Source organism: Genypterus blacodes, unplaced genomic scaffold, assembly GCF_046128005.1.
Source record: "Genypterus blacodes isolate CSIRO-AG114 ecotype Tasmania unplaced genomic scaffold, CSIRO-AGI_Gbla_v1 ptg000438l_1, whole genome shotgun sequence".
NCBI classification, from domain to species: domain Eukaryota; kingdom Metazoa; phylum Chordata; class Actinopteri; order Ophidiiformes; family Ophidiidae; genus Genypterus; species Genypterus blacodes.
The window spans coordinates 4,611,743-4,624,434 of NW_027467208.1; the positions used below are offsets into that span (position 1 = coordinate 4,611,743).

Here is a 12,692-nt window from a genome sequence, read left to right on the forward strand (position 1 = left end):
TCATGATTCAGCATCCTCATAATGAGTTAAGTTCAGGGTTCGTGTCTCGTCGTCTCCAGCAGGTTCTGACCCCTGAGGCCGTCCGACGCTTATTTTTTTTCTATTTTAAATCAATGCCATAAAGGGAAAAATCCCACTCAAAATGTTAAGGTTGTCCGTCACCGCCGTGTTTTGCATTTGCAGCGCCGTACGCCTCGGCTCCGCCCATCGGCTTCAGACGGCGTTTTCGTTTCGCCTGTAAGCGCTGAGCCGGGACCGGTGAGATGAAGCTGACACAGTTATTGAAGGTCAAAGTGCAGACAAAAGGTCACAAAAGAGTCACATGACATCACTTCTTCTGTTATCCCACATCCCGTCACCGCGGGGGGGGGATTCATCGAGGAAAGGAAGGAAGGAATCGAGGAAGCCATGAGGAAGTGTGGGAAGGAGGAGTAAATGGAGGAGATCTGCCCTGTCGTTCCTTCAGTTTGGAAGAGCTCCCTCCTCCCGTCCCCGTCTGCCCCTGTCCGTCCACGTGCACGTATGGGTGTTAGGTCTGCAACCGTGTGGGAGTGTGTGGGCGCGCTCGTGTGTGTGTGTTTGTGTGTGTGTGTGTGGATCGCGTGTTAGACCTGCACACCGCGGCCGTGCATTTGGATGACCTGCGCTCGGAGGGTCTGGATGGCGGCCAGTATCTGCTTCTGGTGCTCCAGGGAAGTGATGCCAAGGCTGAGTACGTCTCTATGGAAACAGATCGGATGGAGCAAGGGTGGTTAGAATGGATTCTTATCAACAGAGTCTCATTTTGTCAGCTTTACATATTTCTTAAAGGAAAATTTCACATATATTGGATGAATTCCCAACAACTAAGAACACATCACACACTCATGTAAAGTGTGTGTTACTGCAGCCTGTGCCACGGCTTCACCAGGACAATAAGATAAAAGCAGAGATACAAAGAGTGTGTGAGATAGTGATCATGACTGAAGCTGTTCTGCAGGCTGAGCCAGTCGTTAGAGGGAAACTCATACATAAATTTAGATAAGACCTCACAGATGTTATTGTGTCTTATCTAATGTCAAGATGATGTGAACAGCCCTTTATTTTTGGGAGCGAGGTTAAAGATATTCTATACATTAACCATGAACAATAAGAATGTAATGTATTGAGGAGAGTTAGAGATGATTTGATATTTAAGTCAATTCAGTCCATGGATTCTGTGTTAAACTGAAATATGTGTGAATTCAAATGTTACCCATATGAGATAAAAGGAGGATATCATCTACTAAGCAGTCTACTTATTCATGAGTGTACACCTGCTGCATCATGAGCGGTGGGAGCTGTAAGAAGCCTCACTCACTGTACGGTCATGCGGGCCACAGACTCCAGGTAGCAGTATCCCGCCGCGGTGAAGTTGTCCTTGTATCGGCCCATGTCCACCGCGTCCAGCCACTCGCCTACTGAGTTAAAGGAGGGGAAGGAGGGCAGAGGCCTCTCCGCTAGCGTGATGGATGAACTCAGAGTTCTGGAGGGGGGGAGGAGAGACGGGACAGACAGGGTGAGAGAGAGAGAGAGAGAGAGAGAGAGAGAGAGAGAGAGAGAGATCTAAGCTGGAGTCTTGATAAAGTGAGAGAAGGTGAAGTGCGATACAATGAATCTCCGCGTTGACCGATGATGTCACATCGTTAGACGCCTAAATCGGTCAGAGCGACTCACCTGCGTGCCAGCGTGGACGAGCCGATGCCGTCGGGCGAGCGGATGCTCTTGCTGAGGGCCGAGTGGATCTGGCTGAAGCTGGGCCGCTCCGTCCGCTCCTTCTGCCAGCAGTCCAGCATCAGCTGATGGAGATGTGGGGCGCAGTTAACCGGGGCCGGCAGCCTGAAACCGTCCTCGATGGCCTTGATTACCTGCAGGCGGGGAGGACGGAGACAGAGTGACGTCTTTATACTGAGCGATGGCTTGCTGTTGTTGTGTGCAGGTTTTACTCTTGCATGCAGGATTGGCTGGGGAATCGAAATGGGGACTGAATGAATCACACACACTACTGAGCATTATGAAACATCTTGGCGCTGCTTCCCTCATGAGTGACCTGCTGGGCGGGTTGCGGGGTCACTAAGCAGGATATTAGACGTCACATCACAGGATATTGGACTGTGTATCACAGTGATTGTGTTTCTCTCAGCACGACACTGTAATCTGACATTTTCCATTTTTAACCATGGCATTTACTTGAATGTGGTCATTGTGGGATGTTGCCGTTAAAAGAGATTTTCCAATTTGAAGCTGACGGGGTTTTAAACGCTTCCTAGGACGGACTGTTCCTTAAACGCTGCGCTCCGGTTCAGGACTTTCCATGTCCGTCCTCAAACGGCCCCTCTGGCCCTCGGTGTTCCGCGTTCAAACGTTCCCGTCTCAATCTACCCGAGGAACGCACGGCGCGGCTTTCATCCGACGGAGGAGGCGCGGTCAGAGTAATTACAGAGACGACATCCATCACAAGCATTAATTCCTGAAACGCTCTCCGGCTCTTGCCGCTTGCACTCCGGCTCCACTCCTCCGTCCTTTCAGCCCTCGTGCTCCTATCACGCTAAACAGCAATCACAAAGTGCTTTTTAGCATTTGACATTTTCCATTTAATCAAAGCCCGGAGCTAAAGGGCACAGGTAGACCGGCCGGGGGAACAAACCCTCTATGATATAACGTATCACTTTAAAGTGGATTAATGTCCCTGCCACTCAACCAGCTCCACCTTTGCCCTGGCAATTGTGAAGTTGTGCGACGCTGGGAAACTTTACGCCGTATTTCAAAGGGGTGCCGGAATAAAAAGGGGGCTCAGCGTGTTCGTCCTTTCTAAATGACTACGTGTGCATAATAATGTCCGACATTCGCTTTCTAAACTGAAACACGGTAATCTTGTGCCGGCATAACATGACATTTTAAAGGACGTGAGGGGAGGGAGGGAGAGAGAGAGAGACTTGAACTGTGCTCTCAACTGCTTTTTGGAGCTTTATGTCTTCAAAAGATACTATAAGTAGAATAAGGAGGATAGCTGGGGTTGCCCCTGACGACAGTATTCCCGTATCACCTGGACAATCTCTATCTTCTTAACATTTCTTGGAAGTAATTTGATTTTTCAGAGGGGACTTTTAACTATCGGGGACAGGAGGAGGCCGCTGGAATATGGCCGCCGCGTCCTTAAACAGGATTTGCCGTCACGGTGCCTGCGCGGACTTAAAAAGTCAACTCGGGGCCCTGCGGAAGCTTCCGGAGGCGCCGTGGCTTGGCTTCCTTTTAATAAGATTCGGAGCGGGGGGAAGGAGGGAGGAGGGAGAGAGGAGAGGGGCCGCAGAGGTAGAAAGATATGAAAGAGGTGAGGTTCTTACGTCCTGGTTGCCCATATCCCAGTAGGGTCTCTCTCCGTAGGACATGACCTCCCACATGACGATGCCGAAGCTCCAGACATCTGAGGCGGAGGAGAAGCGGTGGTACTGGATGGCCTCCGGAGCGGTCCACAGCACCACGCTCTTCCCTCCGTGCTGGAAACGGGAAAGACACGGGAGGGGAGCCAGTGAGTTCATCAAAGGGGAAGCTTTCATATATTCCAGGAGCCACTTTTTAATGGATCGAAAGAAGGACCTTTAGAGGACCGGCTTCACCTTTCAATGAACCCCCCGCCACAAACGTCCAGGGAAATAAGGCGGGGAAATACATTTTGATGAAAGCGGGAATTATACGGCCCCAATAAATGAATAATAATATCCAGTTAAATGCCTCTCTTTCTATGGGAAACAAATGAACTCGCTCCCCGGCTTATTAAAATCTGACCACTGCGTGTCTGGATTGTCCGTCAGAAAATCAAACCGGCGAGGCAAAATTGCGTTCCCGCCCTTACCAGCGTGGTGTAGATGGCCTCGATCTTGTCGTCCTGAAGGGGTCTGAATCCAGACACTTTGCAGCCCAGGTTGGCGTTCACCAGGACCTGTGGTGAGTTTTGAGGGTGGGGGGGAGAAACAAACTGATTAGCACCGGTGACATTTGGAGGGGAACAAAACTCAGTATGACAGCTCGCCCACCCTGGCGGACAGGGCTCTTATCACGCCGGGGACAATTGATTGCTTACAGAAACAAGTGCCTGTGTTTGTTTTGTAATGTGACTGCTGCATTGCCAGTTCAACAGGCGGGCTCGGTTTGATAGGACCTATTGAGCGGAACGCGGCTGTTGGAGGCCGTTCTGTCGATACCGTCTCGTTTCTCTCTTCGCTTCGAGCCGCTTCCCGCAAAAACAAACAACATCTGACGGAAAGAATGGGAATTTTAATCCCATCCTCCCGCTCCTGCTCATTAATGGAGGTGTTTCTTGTTATCAGGAGTTGCGACTTGCTCTTAAATGGGGAAACAGGAGCTGCCAATCCGGATAAGGAGAATCCTCACGCGGGGAAGCTTTATACTGCAGCTTCACATTTGTACACGAGGCACGAGCGCAGACATAAATAGGAGAAATGACAGATGGCCCGAGCAGGTTTGCTCACAAGCCCCACGACATAAATCTGACACGCGGCTCCTCCGCAACTCTCCTTCCCAACTCCCTTTCTTTTTTTCTCTTTTACCTTGTGTGCAGCCAGCCGTTTGTGGACAAATCCCATTTCGGTGAGGTACTTCATCCCGGATGCCACGCCGGTCAGCATGTCCATCAGCTGCATTACACTCAGCTGGCCTTCGTGTTTCTGAAATACGGGGAGGTGAGGCGCGATGGAGATGAGGAGAAGATGAGGAAGAGGAGGAGGGTGAGAAGGTGACACATCTGTTACTGCTGGAGAACACGGAGACGGCGCAGATGCACGTCTTTATTCGGAGGTTAAGAACAAACTAGGCGTTAATCTGTATCATTATAAAGCGCCGCCGCCATGTTTCAGAGGGCAGAGGAGCACGATAACACGATATGAAAGCTTACAACATCTGCCAGAGGAAACAGGATTTGTGCTGTTAATTATGCACACACACACACACACACACATTTCCCTTATTATTGCAATATGTGCAAAAATTCCTGCCCTCGGATTGTATTAGTACAGTAATGCATTGTGGGTTGTTACAGAGAAGTGCTTTGTTCGGGAAGGAGCTGAAAAACAAAGCTCAGGATGAGGCATTATGCAATACTTTTGCATAGAAACACACACACACACACACACACACAGATGCACAGATTAAACTAAAAAGAATCTTCACACACTTACCCTAAGGAAGGAATCTAAAGCTCCATTAGACATGCTCTCCACTATGATCATCATGGTGTTACCTGAGGAGAGAACAGAGGCAGAGAGATGAGCACCGTAAAGAAGAGAGAGAGAGAGAGAGAGAGAGAGAGAGACAGAGAGAGAGAGAGACACAGAGAGAGAGAGAGCGAAAGAGAGAGAGGGGGGGCATTTTGTGGATCTATTCTTCTCCCAGTGAACTATGGGAAGCAGGGAGGACCTGGACCCCGACTGCCTCAGCAAGTTTAACGACCCTCAAACACACTCACACACTCACAAGCACGGACACAGGCGCGCACACACGCACACACAGACGCGGGCAGAGACAACACACAGCAGCAGACCAACAACTTCCGGACACGCACATTCATATTACAGCACACCCATGCACAACACACAAACACATAAGCCCTCTCTCTCACACACACACACGCGCACACACACACACACACAGTGCAGTGTGCCCAGGCGCAGATGGCAAAGATCCAGCAGTGCTATGAAGTGCACAGAGGAGGAAAATAAGACTGCAGCATTTGGAGAGGGAGAAGCGGGGGGAGCGGGAGGAGCAGGAGGAGCAGGAGGAGCAGGAGGAGCAGGAGGAGCAGGAGGAGCAGGAGGAGCGGGAGGAGCAGGAGGAGCGGGAGGAGCAGGAGGAGCAGGAGGAGCAGGAGGAGCGGGAGGAGCAGGAGGAGCAGGAGGAGCAGGAGGAGCAGGAGGAGCGGGAGGAGCAGGAGGAGCAGGAGGAGCAGGAGGAGCGGGAAGAGCAGGAGGAGCAGGAGGAGGGAGAGGCTGAAGTGAGGCTAAGCTGGAGGGACACGGAGACAAACTCAAACCTGCGTCTTTGGAAAGGAGACCAACAACAGCAGCAGCAGACGGGGAAGTGGGAGCGGCCATCATATCTGTCCATAACATTCATTTTAACATGAAACCTACCAGGATATGAGGCGGGACATTGTGGAGATCGATGGAAAATAAATGTTTAAAAAGTAAAATTGTCTGGACAGAAGTCTGATTGTGTTGTGGGACAAAGTGTTCATTCCCCTCATGAGACGTAACCAGGTCCTAACTCAGTCCTAGTTCGTCCCAGCTGGAGCCGAGCTTCGTCTTCCATCAGCGCACCTGTTTACCAGCTTTATTGTTTTGACGGGAGCTGACAGCCGGGTCACAGAGACGAGTACGAATCTCAGAAAGTTTGGCTGGAGGTCTCTGCTGCAGGAGTACAGCAGACAGGCCCCTATCTATATTTCATGCTCATCAGAGTTCAACTCCTACGTGTGTGTGTGTGTGTGTGAAAGTACAACTTTTTGTTATAGCCCTACTTTCAACTTTTACTGCTTCCTCCTTCTCCTCCTCCTCGCTCCCTGTGTGGACATCACTGCTACTGACGTCAGGCCCTTTAAGCGTGTGAAGACGATGTGCGCAGCGTCTCCTGCTCCTCGCTTTAAATATCTCTGATAAATCGGAACAGAGCGACTCAGCGCCGGCTCCTTTTCCTGTCCCTCGTCCCCGGTCATGTCTCACGCTCGTCTGTCTGACTTCCCCTCTCTCTCGGCGGGGATCTGTCGCTCTCTAATGACGCGCCCTGTGGTGTCCCGCTTTGATGGAGGAAGGGGAAGGAGGAAGAGGCAAGCGGAGGGAGGAAGCTGGTGGAAAAAACCTGCATCTCATGGAGTCATTTGTCGTGCATTACTGAGTCTTAATCCTTCAGAACAAAGACGATTAAACAATACAAAACAATGAGGTAAGAATGAAGTCATTGTTTGTTTTTTCAACACTCATCCCTACATCGTGCATTTCCATTGACAATTATAATAATTCCTAGAATAAAAATGGCTTTTAATCCTTTTTTTTTTAAGTCGGCTGATGACATTGATTGACATTTATGTAATGTTTGCTGGTGGAGCTAATCCGCCACTTGTAGGATTTCACCAGGCCTCGGATTCCGGTCGGGGAAATGAGAGGAGGCGGCAGGATCAAAGGGAGGGGGAGGGGGGGTGGTGAGGAAGAGGGAGGGAGGGAGGGAGGCGGGCGGTGCTGGCAGGTGGCCTGAGTGCGGCGGAGGGACGGAGGGGGGCTGATTGAGGATCTGACGGGGCGGGAGGTAAGTGATGTAAAGAAGGTGATTTGTAGTCTGATGATACGTGGGTGTGTGTGTGTGTGTGTGTGTGTGTGTGTGTGTGTGTGTGTGTGTGTGTGCATGGATGTGTGAATTTGTGCCAATTGAGGAAGCAGGTGTGTGTGTGTGTGTGTGCGTTTGTTCATTTGCTTGTGTTTTCCGCATTTCTGTCAGTGAAAGAGAAAGTGAGCATATGGGACCGTGTGCTTATGTGTGTGGGAGAGAATACATGTGGATTGTGTGTGCGTGTGTGTGTGTGCGTTTGTATGTGTGCGTGCGTGTGTGTGTGTGAGAGATAGTGGGAGAGATTGGAGTGGATCTCAGGGCCCTGCTGGGTCTCTAGCACCAATTACTGTACCCTGCACATCTGCTGCCATCCTACTGAGCACAGAGTGTGTTCGGGCAGAGTGCCCACACACACACACACACACACACACACACACACACACACACACACACACTGACACAACCAGCATCACTGCAGCAGAAACAAAAACTTCTAACTCCATAAATTGTCTCCCTTCAGCTGCCATTCCCATTAACCTCTACCTCATCGTCTGTCTCTCATGTGTCTCTCCACGTCTCCGCCCTCCCCCAACTTTTCCCGCCGTCCCGTTTTCACTCCGAGACCTCAATTGCTATCTGTCAGGCGAAAAATGGCCTCTGATGCATCTCGCCCGCCGACGTACAGCATCCATCCCTCCACTCCTCTCTCGCCTCTCTGACTTTCTCTCCTTGCTCCCCCCCATCCGTCCTTCTGTCCTGGCTCACGCGTGCTATATTGAAGCGTTCCCGACCGTCTCTTCCTGTTTTCCTCTCCTCTAGTTTCCAGCCCACCCTTTGTTTCGAGGCCATGACCCCCTCCAAAAACTCCAACTACCCTCCTCCTTCCCTCCATTCCCTCTTCCTACATTTCTTTTCCTGCCCCTCCCTCTTGTGTTAAGCCCCTCCCCCTCCCCCTTACCGGTGGTGATGACCCCCTCCACCCGGATGATGTTGGAGTGGTCGAACTGGCCCAGGATGCCGGCCTCGCTGAGGAAGGAGCGCCGCTGTTTTTCCGAGCAGCCGGCGCGTAACGTCTTGATGGCGACGGGAAGTTCCCTCTTACTGGGAAGCTTGAGGCAGCCGCGGCACACCTCCCCAAAGTCACCTGCAGGGGGAGACAGAGAGGGGAAGAGAGGCCGTGATCCCTATTGATACTGGCAAAGCGAGCGGAGAAAAAATAACAGAAGAAGAAAAGAGCGAGGCAGGGGTGGGGAGGGGACACGGAGGGATAAACGGAGATCAAAAGAGGAGCGGGGAAGGAGAAGGAGTGAAGGGTCAGGCGGAGGGGAGAGAGGGGAAGAAGGACGGATGACGCAAATGGACAGACACCAGCGAGAGACGGGGAGAGACGTGGAACACAAAGGGATGAAAGAGAGATCAAAGATGAGGCGGTGGAAGTGAAAGAGCAGAGAGAGACGGGCGAGTAAAACAGACAGCGCAGCGCAGAGACACACACCGGGGATTGAAGATTGAACCGGTGTGTGTCTGCAGCATCTGTGCGTGTGTGTGTGAGGGCCAGCAACCGCTTCTGCCTCCCTTTCTGATCCGTACGTACCCGTGTGCACGATTCTCTCGATCTTGATGCTGGAGTTGTCCAGCTCCTTGGCGAAGGCGTGGACGGCTTGCAGCAGGTCCTCGCACGTCTCCGGGTCGATGTAGGTCCTGCGAGTCGGGATCTTGACTGGAACGGGAGAGAAACATAAAGCGTGAGACAAGACGGAGACGAAGACAAGGGACAGAGACACAACTATCCAACTAAACCAAACTATCCCACGATCTCTTGCTTATAAAACGCCTTCAAAATCTTGCCGCTGCTTCATCGACGACATGGTTCAGAGATCCGTTTTCACTCAGTTTGACCTTGCGAACTGGCGAAGGCGGAGAGTGAAAAACCCACATCAAAGTCTGCCGGGCGTATTTTCTCGGCGAGGCTTTAGTCAGATCACAGCGCGGCGCCGCAAAGCTCTTTGTCTTTTCACTTGCTTCAAAATGTTATCTCGCCAACACACACACACACACACACACACACACACACACACAGAGAGAGAGACAGACGCAGACAATAACAACATAATCTTCCGTCTGAAAGTGGGACAGGACATAATAGAGACAGTAAAACGCTGAGGCAGAGGAATCGTCAAAGTGCCGCAGTCGCTCTGTTGTCGTCGTCGTTGTTGTGATGTTCCGAGTTACAACCCTCATCCCGAAAACAAACAGCAGCTTAAAACTATAACAAATACAATAAAACTTCCAATTCCCTCAAATGATTGAAACGACTCCCGGGCTGCTTCATCTGCGGCGCCGACGTTTGGGAAAAACGGCAACAAAACGGGAATGAGGTCAAACCAAAGGTCGGAAAGTTAAAGCTGTTGGATTAGACGAGAAGCGAATTTCAAATTTGGATTTAGATTTCCACTTTAGAGCTGAATATCGTAAAAATGATAAACAAAATGGCCGCTGAGTTAAAGTGAATTGATCCCGACGGCTCGACTCCATAAAACAATGAGAGCCTCGTGTTTATCTGCTGGATTTACTGAACACGTCCGTCCGCTCACATAAACCAGGCGGGCAGGGGCGTAAACCCAGGCGGATGATGGAGTGCAGTCCGTCAGTGCGCTGACCTTTGACCCCTGTTACGGCACGTGGAGGCTAATCTTCCAGGAAAACGCCGGGCGCTTTTCCCACCGAAAAGCCGGACCAAGGTCAGGCTCTGAAATGTTATTACAGCTGGGCATCGACCCGAGGGAGGCGACGCTGGATGCCTCATAACGGCTTATTGATCCAACGCGCACACACTCTTTCAGACACACACACACTCTGACACAAGCCTGAGTGCAGACAAACCCCCAAAAACGCAGAAGAGCACAAACCAATTAAGCAAGAACGTCCAATTACGAAACAAATTAAACTTTTTTTCCACTTTGAAACTGCTGCAAAATTGGTTTTCCAAACAGCACACAAACACCCACACACACACACACACACACACACACAAACACACAGAGGAGGGCATCGCTCACAAACAGGCTGAAAATGGTTCCAAACATTCACATACACACTTCTTCTTCTTCTTCTGCTTCTTTGTGACAGATTTGTTTCGTGGGTCCAGGAGCAATCGAGGGGGAAGCACAAGCTCACACACACACACACTTACACACTCCACTGCACGAAAGGCAACAGACTCAAACATTTCCATCCTGGACGGTGGCGGCGGCGGCTTTACCCACAATGCTGCTGCCCTCCTTAATTTCCCCGGGCTCCTCTGCTCTCTGCCTCTCTTTCACGCAATCAGACTACAGATGATATCTACAACCGCTCCAATAAACGGAGACTGTGGTCGGGTCTTGATCCCCCCACAGTCCAGCACCCCCCTCCCCACCCTCCCTCCTCCCCGCAAGTTTCTGGGTCACTGCACGACACCGAGGCGTCAAACTCCTCTGTCCGCCATCTTTCCTCCTTTTTGTCCTTTCACGTGAACATATGGCCCCGAGCACACACACACACACACACACACACACACACACACACACACACACACACACACACACACACACACACACACACACACACACACACACACACACACACACACACACACACACACACACTCCTCAAGTATCGGTCCACCAGAACCCACAGCTTTGTGAAACCACGGCAACCAAACGCTTGAAGAGAGAGAGAGTGAGTGTGTGTTAACGTCAGCGTATTGGTGAAGAGAACAAAAATGTGTCTGTCTGCACGTTTGTGTGTGTTTGAAAAGGATACCCAATGTGTGTGTGTATGTGTGTGTGTGCGTGTGTGTGTGTGTGTGTGGAGCGTGCTTGTCAGCTGTTGGCATGTCTTTGTTTGAGCAGATTTAATTCCCGGCCGCGTGGCCTCAGCTCATTATTCATCAGGCATAAAGCTCCAGACCTCTCCAGAGGGCTCAACATGCTGGGAGATTAAACAGAGCACACATGAGCACACACACACACACACACACACACACAGAGAACCTTTTACAACAATATAAACAGCATTTAAAGTCTTCTTTGGGGCAATAGAGGCACCATTCTTCTTACACTTGAGTATTTGTTATTGATACATTATTGGTGATGTCACTCATTTGATTCCTGTTCTGCTCCAGCTGAAGCACTTTGAGTCTAGAAAAACTCATTGCATACCAAATGGATCATTATTATAAATTCTTCTGGAGCTTTTAACGACTATCAGCCCCCCCTCCCCTCCGGCTCTTTATCTCCCCCTCCTCCTCTTCCTCCTCCTCCTCCTCCTCCTCCTCCCCCTCCTCCTGATCTCTATCTCTCTCCATCAAACGCCGCTCTAATGGAATGTGCCAGCGAGCCTGAGCACGCACTCAGAATTAAAAATTAATGCACCGCCGCTACTTAATGTCTTGCGTGTGATCTGCATTGCACGCACATACATGTACTCCTATGTACTCCCAACGCTCACACACACACACAAACACACACAGGCATTAATCAAAAGCTTTCTCCTCCCGTCGCTCAAGTTTTACGACAAACATTGCAAAATAGAGACACACAGCCGACGCGGCGGAGTTGATTGATGTCACTTACATTGGAAGTAGAGCTCTTCGTCGCCCTCTTGAGACGCTTTGCTGTAACCGCATTGTCTGCAGGGAGAAACAAAAGACAGGCGGGCGTCAGACAAGAGTTTAACGCCCGACACGAGCATCACAAATGCTTAAACCCAGATTAGAAATGTGCAAGGGACTCTGGGAGATGACGGAGTCGGTGGTAGTCGAGATGGAGAGGGTGCAGGGGGTGGGGGTGGTGGGGGGGCGCTTGAGCAGACACCCCGGGGTGACGGGCAAGCGAGAGTGAGCGATAGGAAGATGTGAAGGGGGAATGAGCGGAAATCCTCCTTGATTTGAGCGAGCGACTCCATATAGAGACATTGTTCGATCTAAACTGATGGAGGCCTCATGAAAAAGATGGGGGGGACTAGGGGGGGAAAAAAAGGCACGTACACACACACACACACACATGCTGACATACACACACACGCACACACACACACTGTTATCTCTGATCCCTTGTCACCTCAGGGGGTTCAAAGAGGACACAGCTCTTTATGATCTGACCGCTGATGGCTTTTCGGCTTAAGAGGGAAAAACTCAAACTTGGCTCTTTACGCTTGAACACACATGAGTACACACACAGACACACACACACACAGACACGCTCACACACACACAATTGGACACAAACGGGCGGAAGACAGATTAACAAGTGATGGGCGAGACATTTTGTCCGGCCGGCTCCATCCTGAGCTCAGAG

At 50.8% G+C, this 12,692-nt stretch overlaps 1 protein-coding gene across 4 annotated transcripts in view; it reads right to left on the minus strand.

Moving 5' to 3' along the window:
* Window positions 1-459: 459 nt before the first annotated feature.
* epha10 (EPH receptor A10) overlaps window positions 460-12,692 on the minus strand; it is a 65,691-nt gene continuing 53,458 nt past the window's right edge. Inside the window, exons 9-18 of one of the 4 annotated variants that reach the window (XM_076139626.1) lie at window positions 11,970-12,025; window positions 8,948-9,073; window positions 8,312-8,497; window positions 5,214-5,275; window positions 4,587-4,703; window positions 3,872-3,958; window positions 3,363-3,515; window positions 1,725-1,886; window positions 1,340-1,524; window positions 460-720 (exon numbers count right to left, since the gene is read on the minus strand). In XM_076139626.1, coding sequence (XP_075995741.1) covers window positions 606-720; window positions 1,340-1,524; window positions 1,725-1,886; window positions 3,363-3,515; window positions 3,872-3,958; window positions 4,587-4,703; window positions 5,214-5,275; window positions 8,312-8,497; window positions 8,948-9,073; window positions 11,970-12,025 — 1,249 coding nt within the window. In that variant the 3' untranslated portion in view covers window positions 460-605. Of the gene's footprint in view, window positions 721-1,339; window positions 1,525-1,695; window positions 1,887-3,362; window positions 3,516-3,840; window positions 3,959-4,586; window positions 4,704-5,213; window positions 5,276-8,311; window positions 8,498-8,947; window positions 9,074-11,965; window positions 12,026-12,692 lie in introns of all 4 variants that reach the window. The other 3 variants (XM_076139627.1, XM_076139624.1, XM_076139628.1) reach the window with 3 other exon arrangements.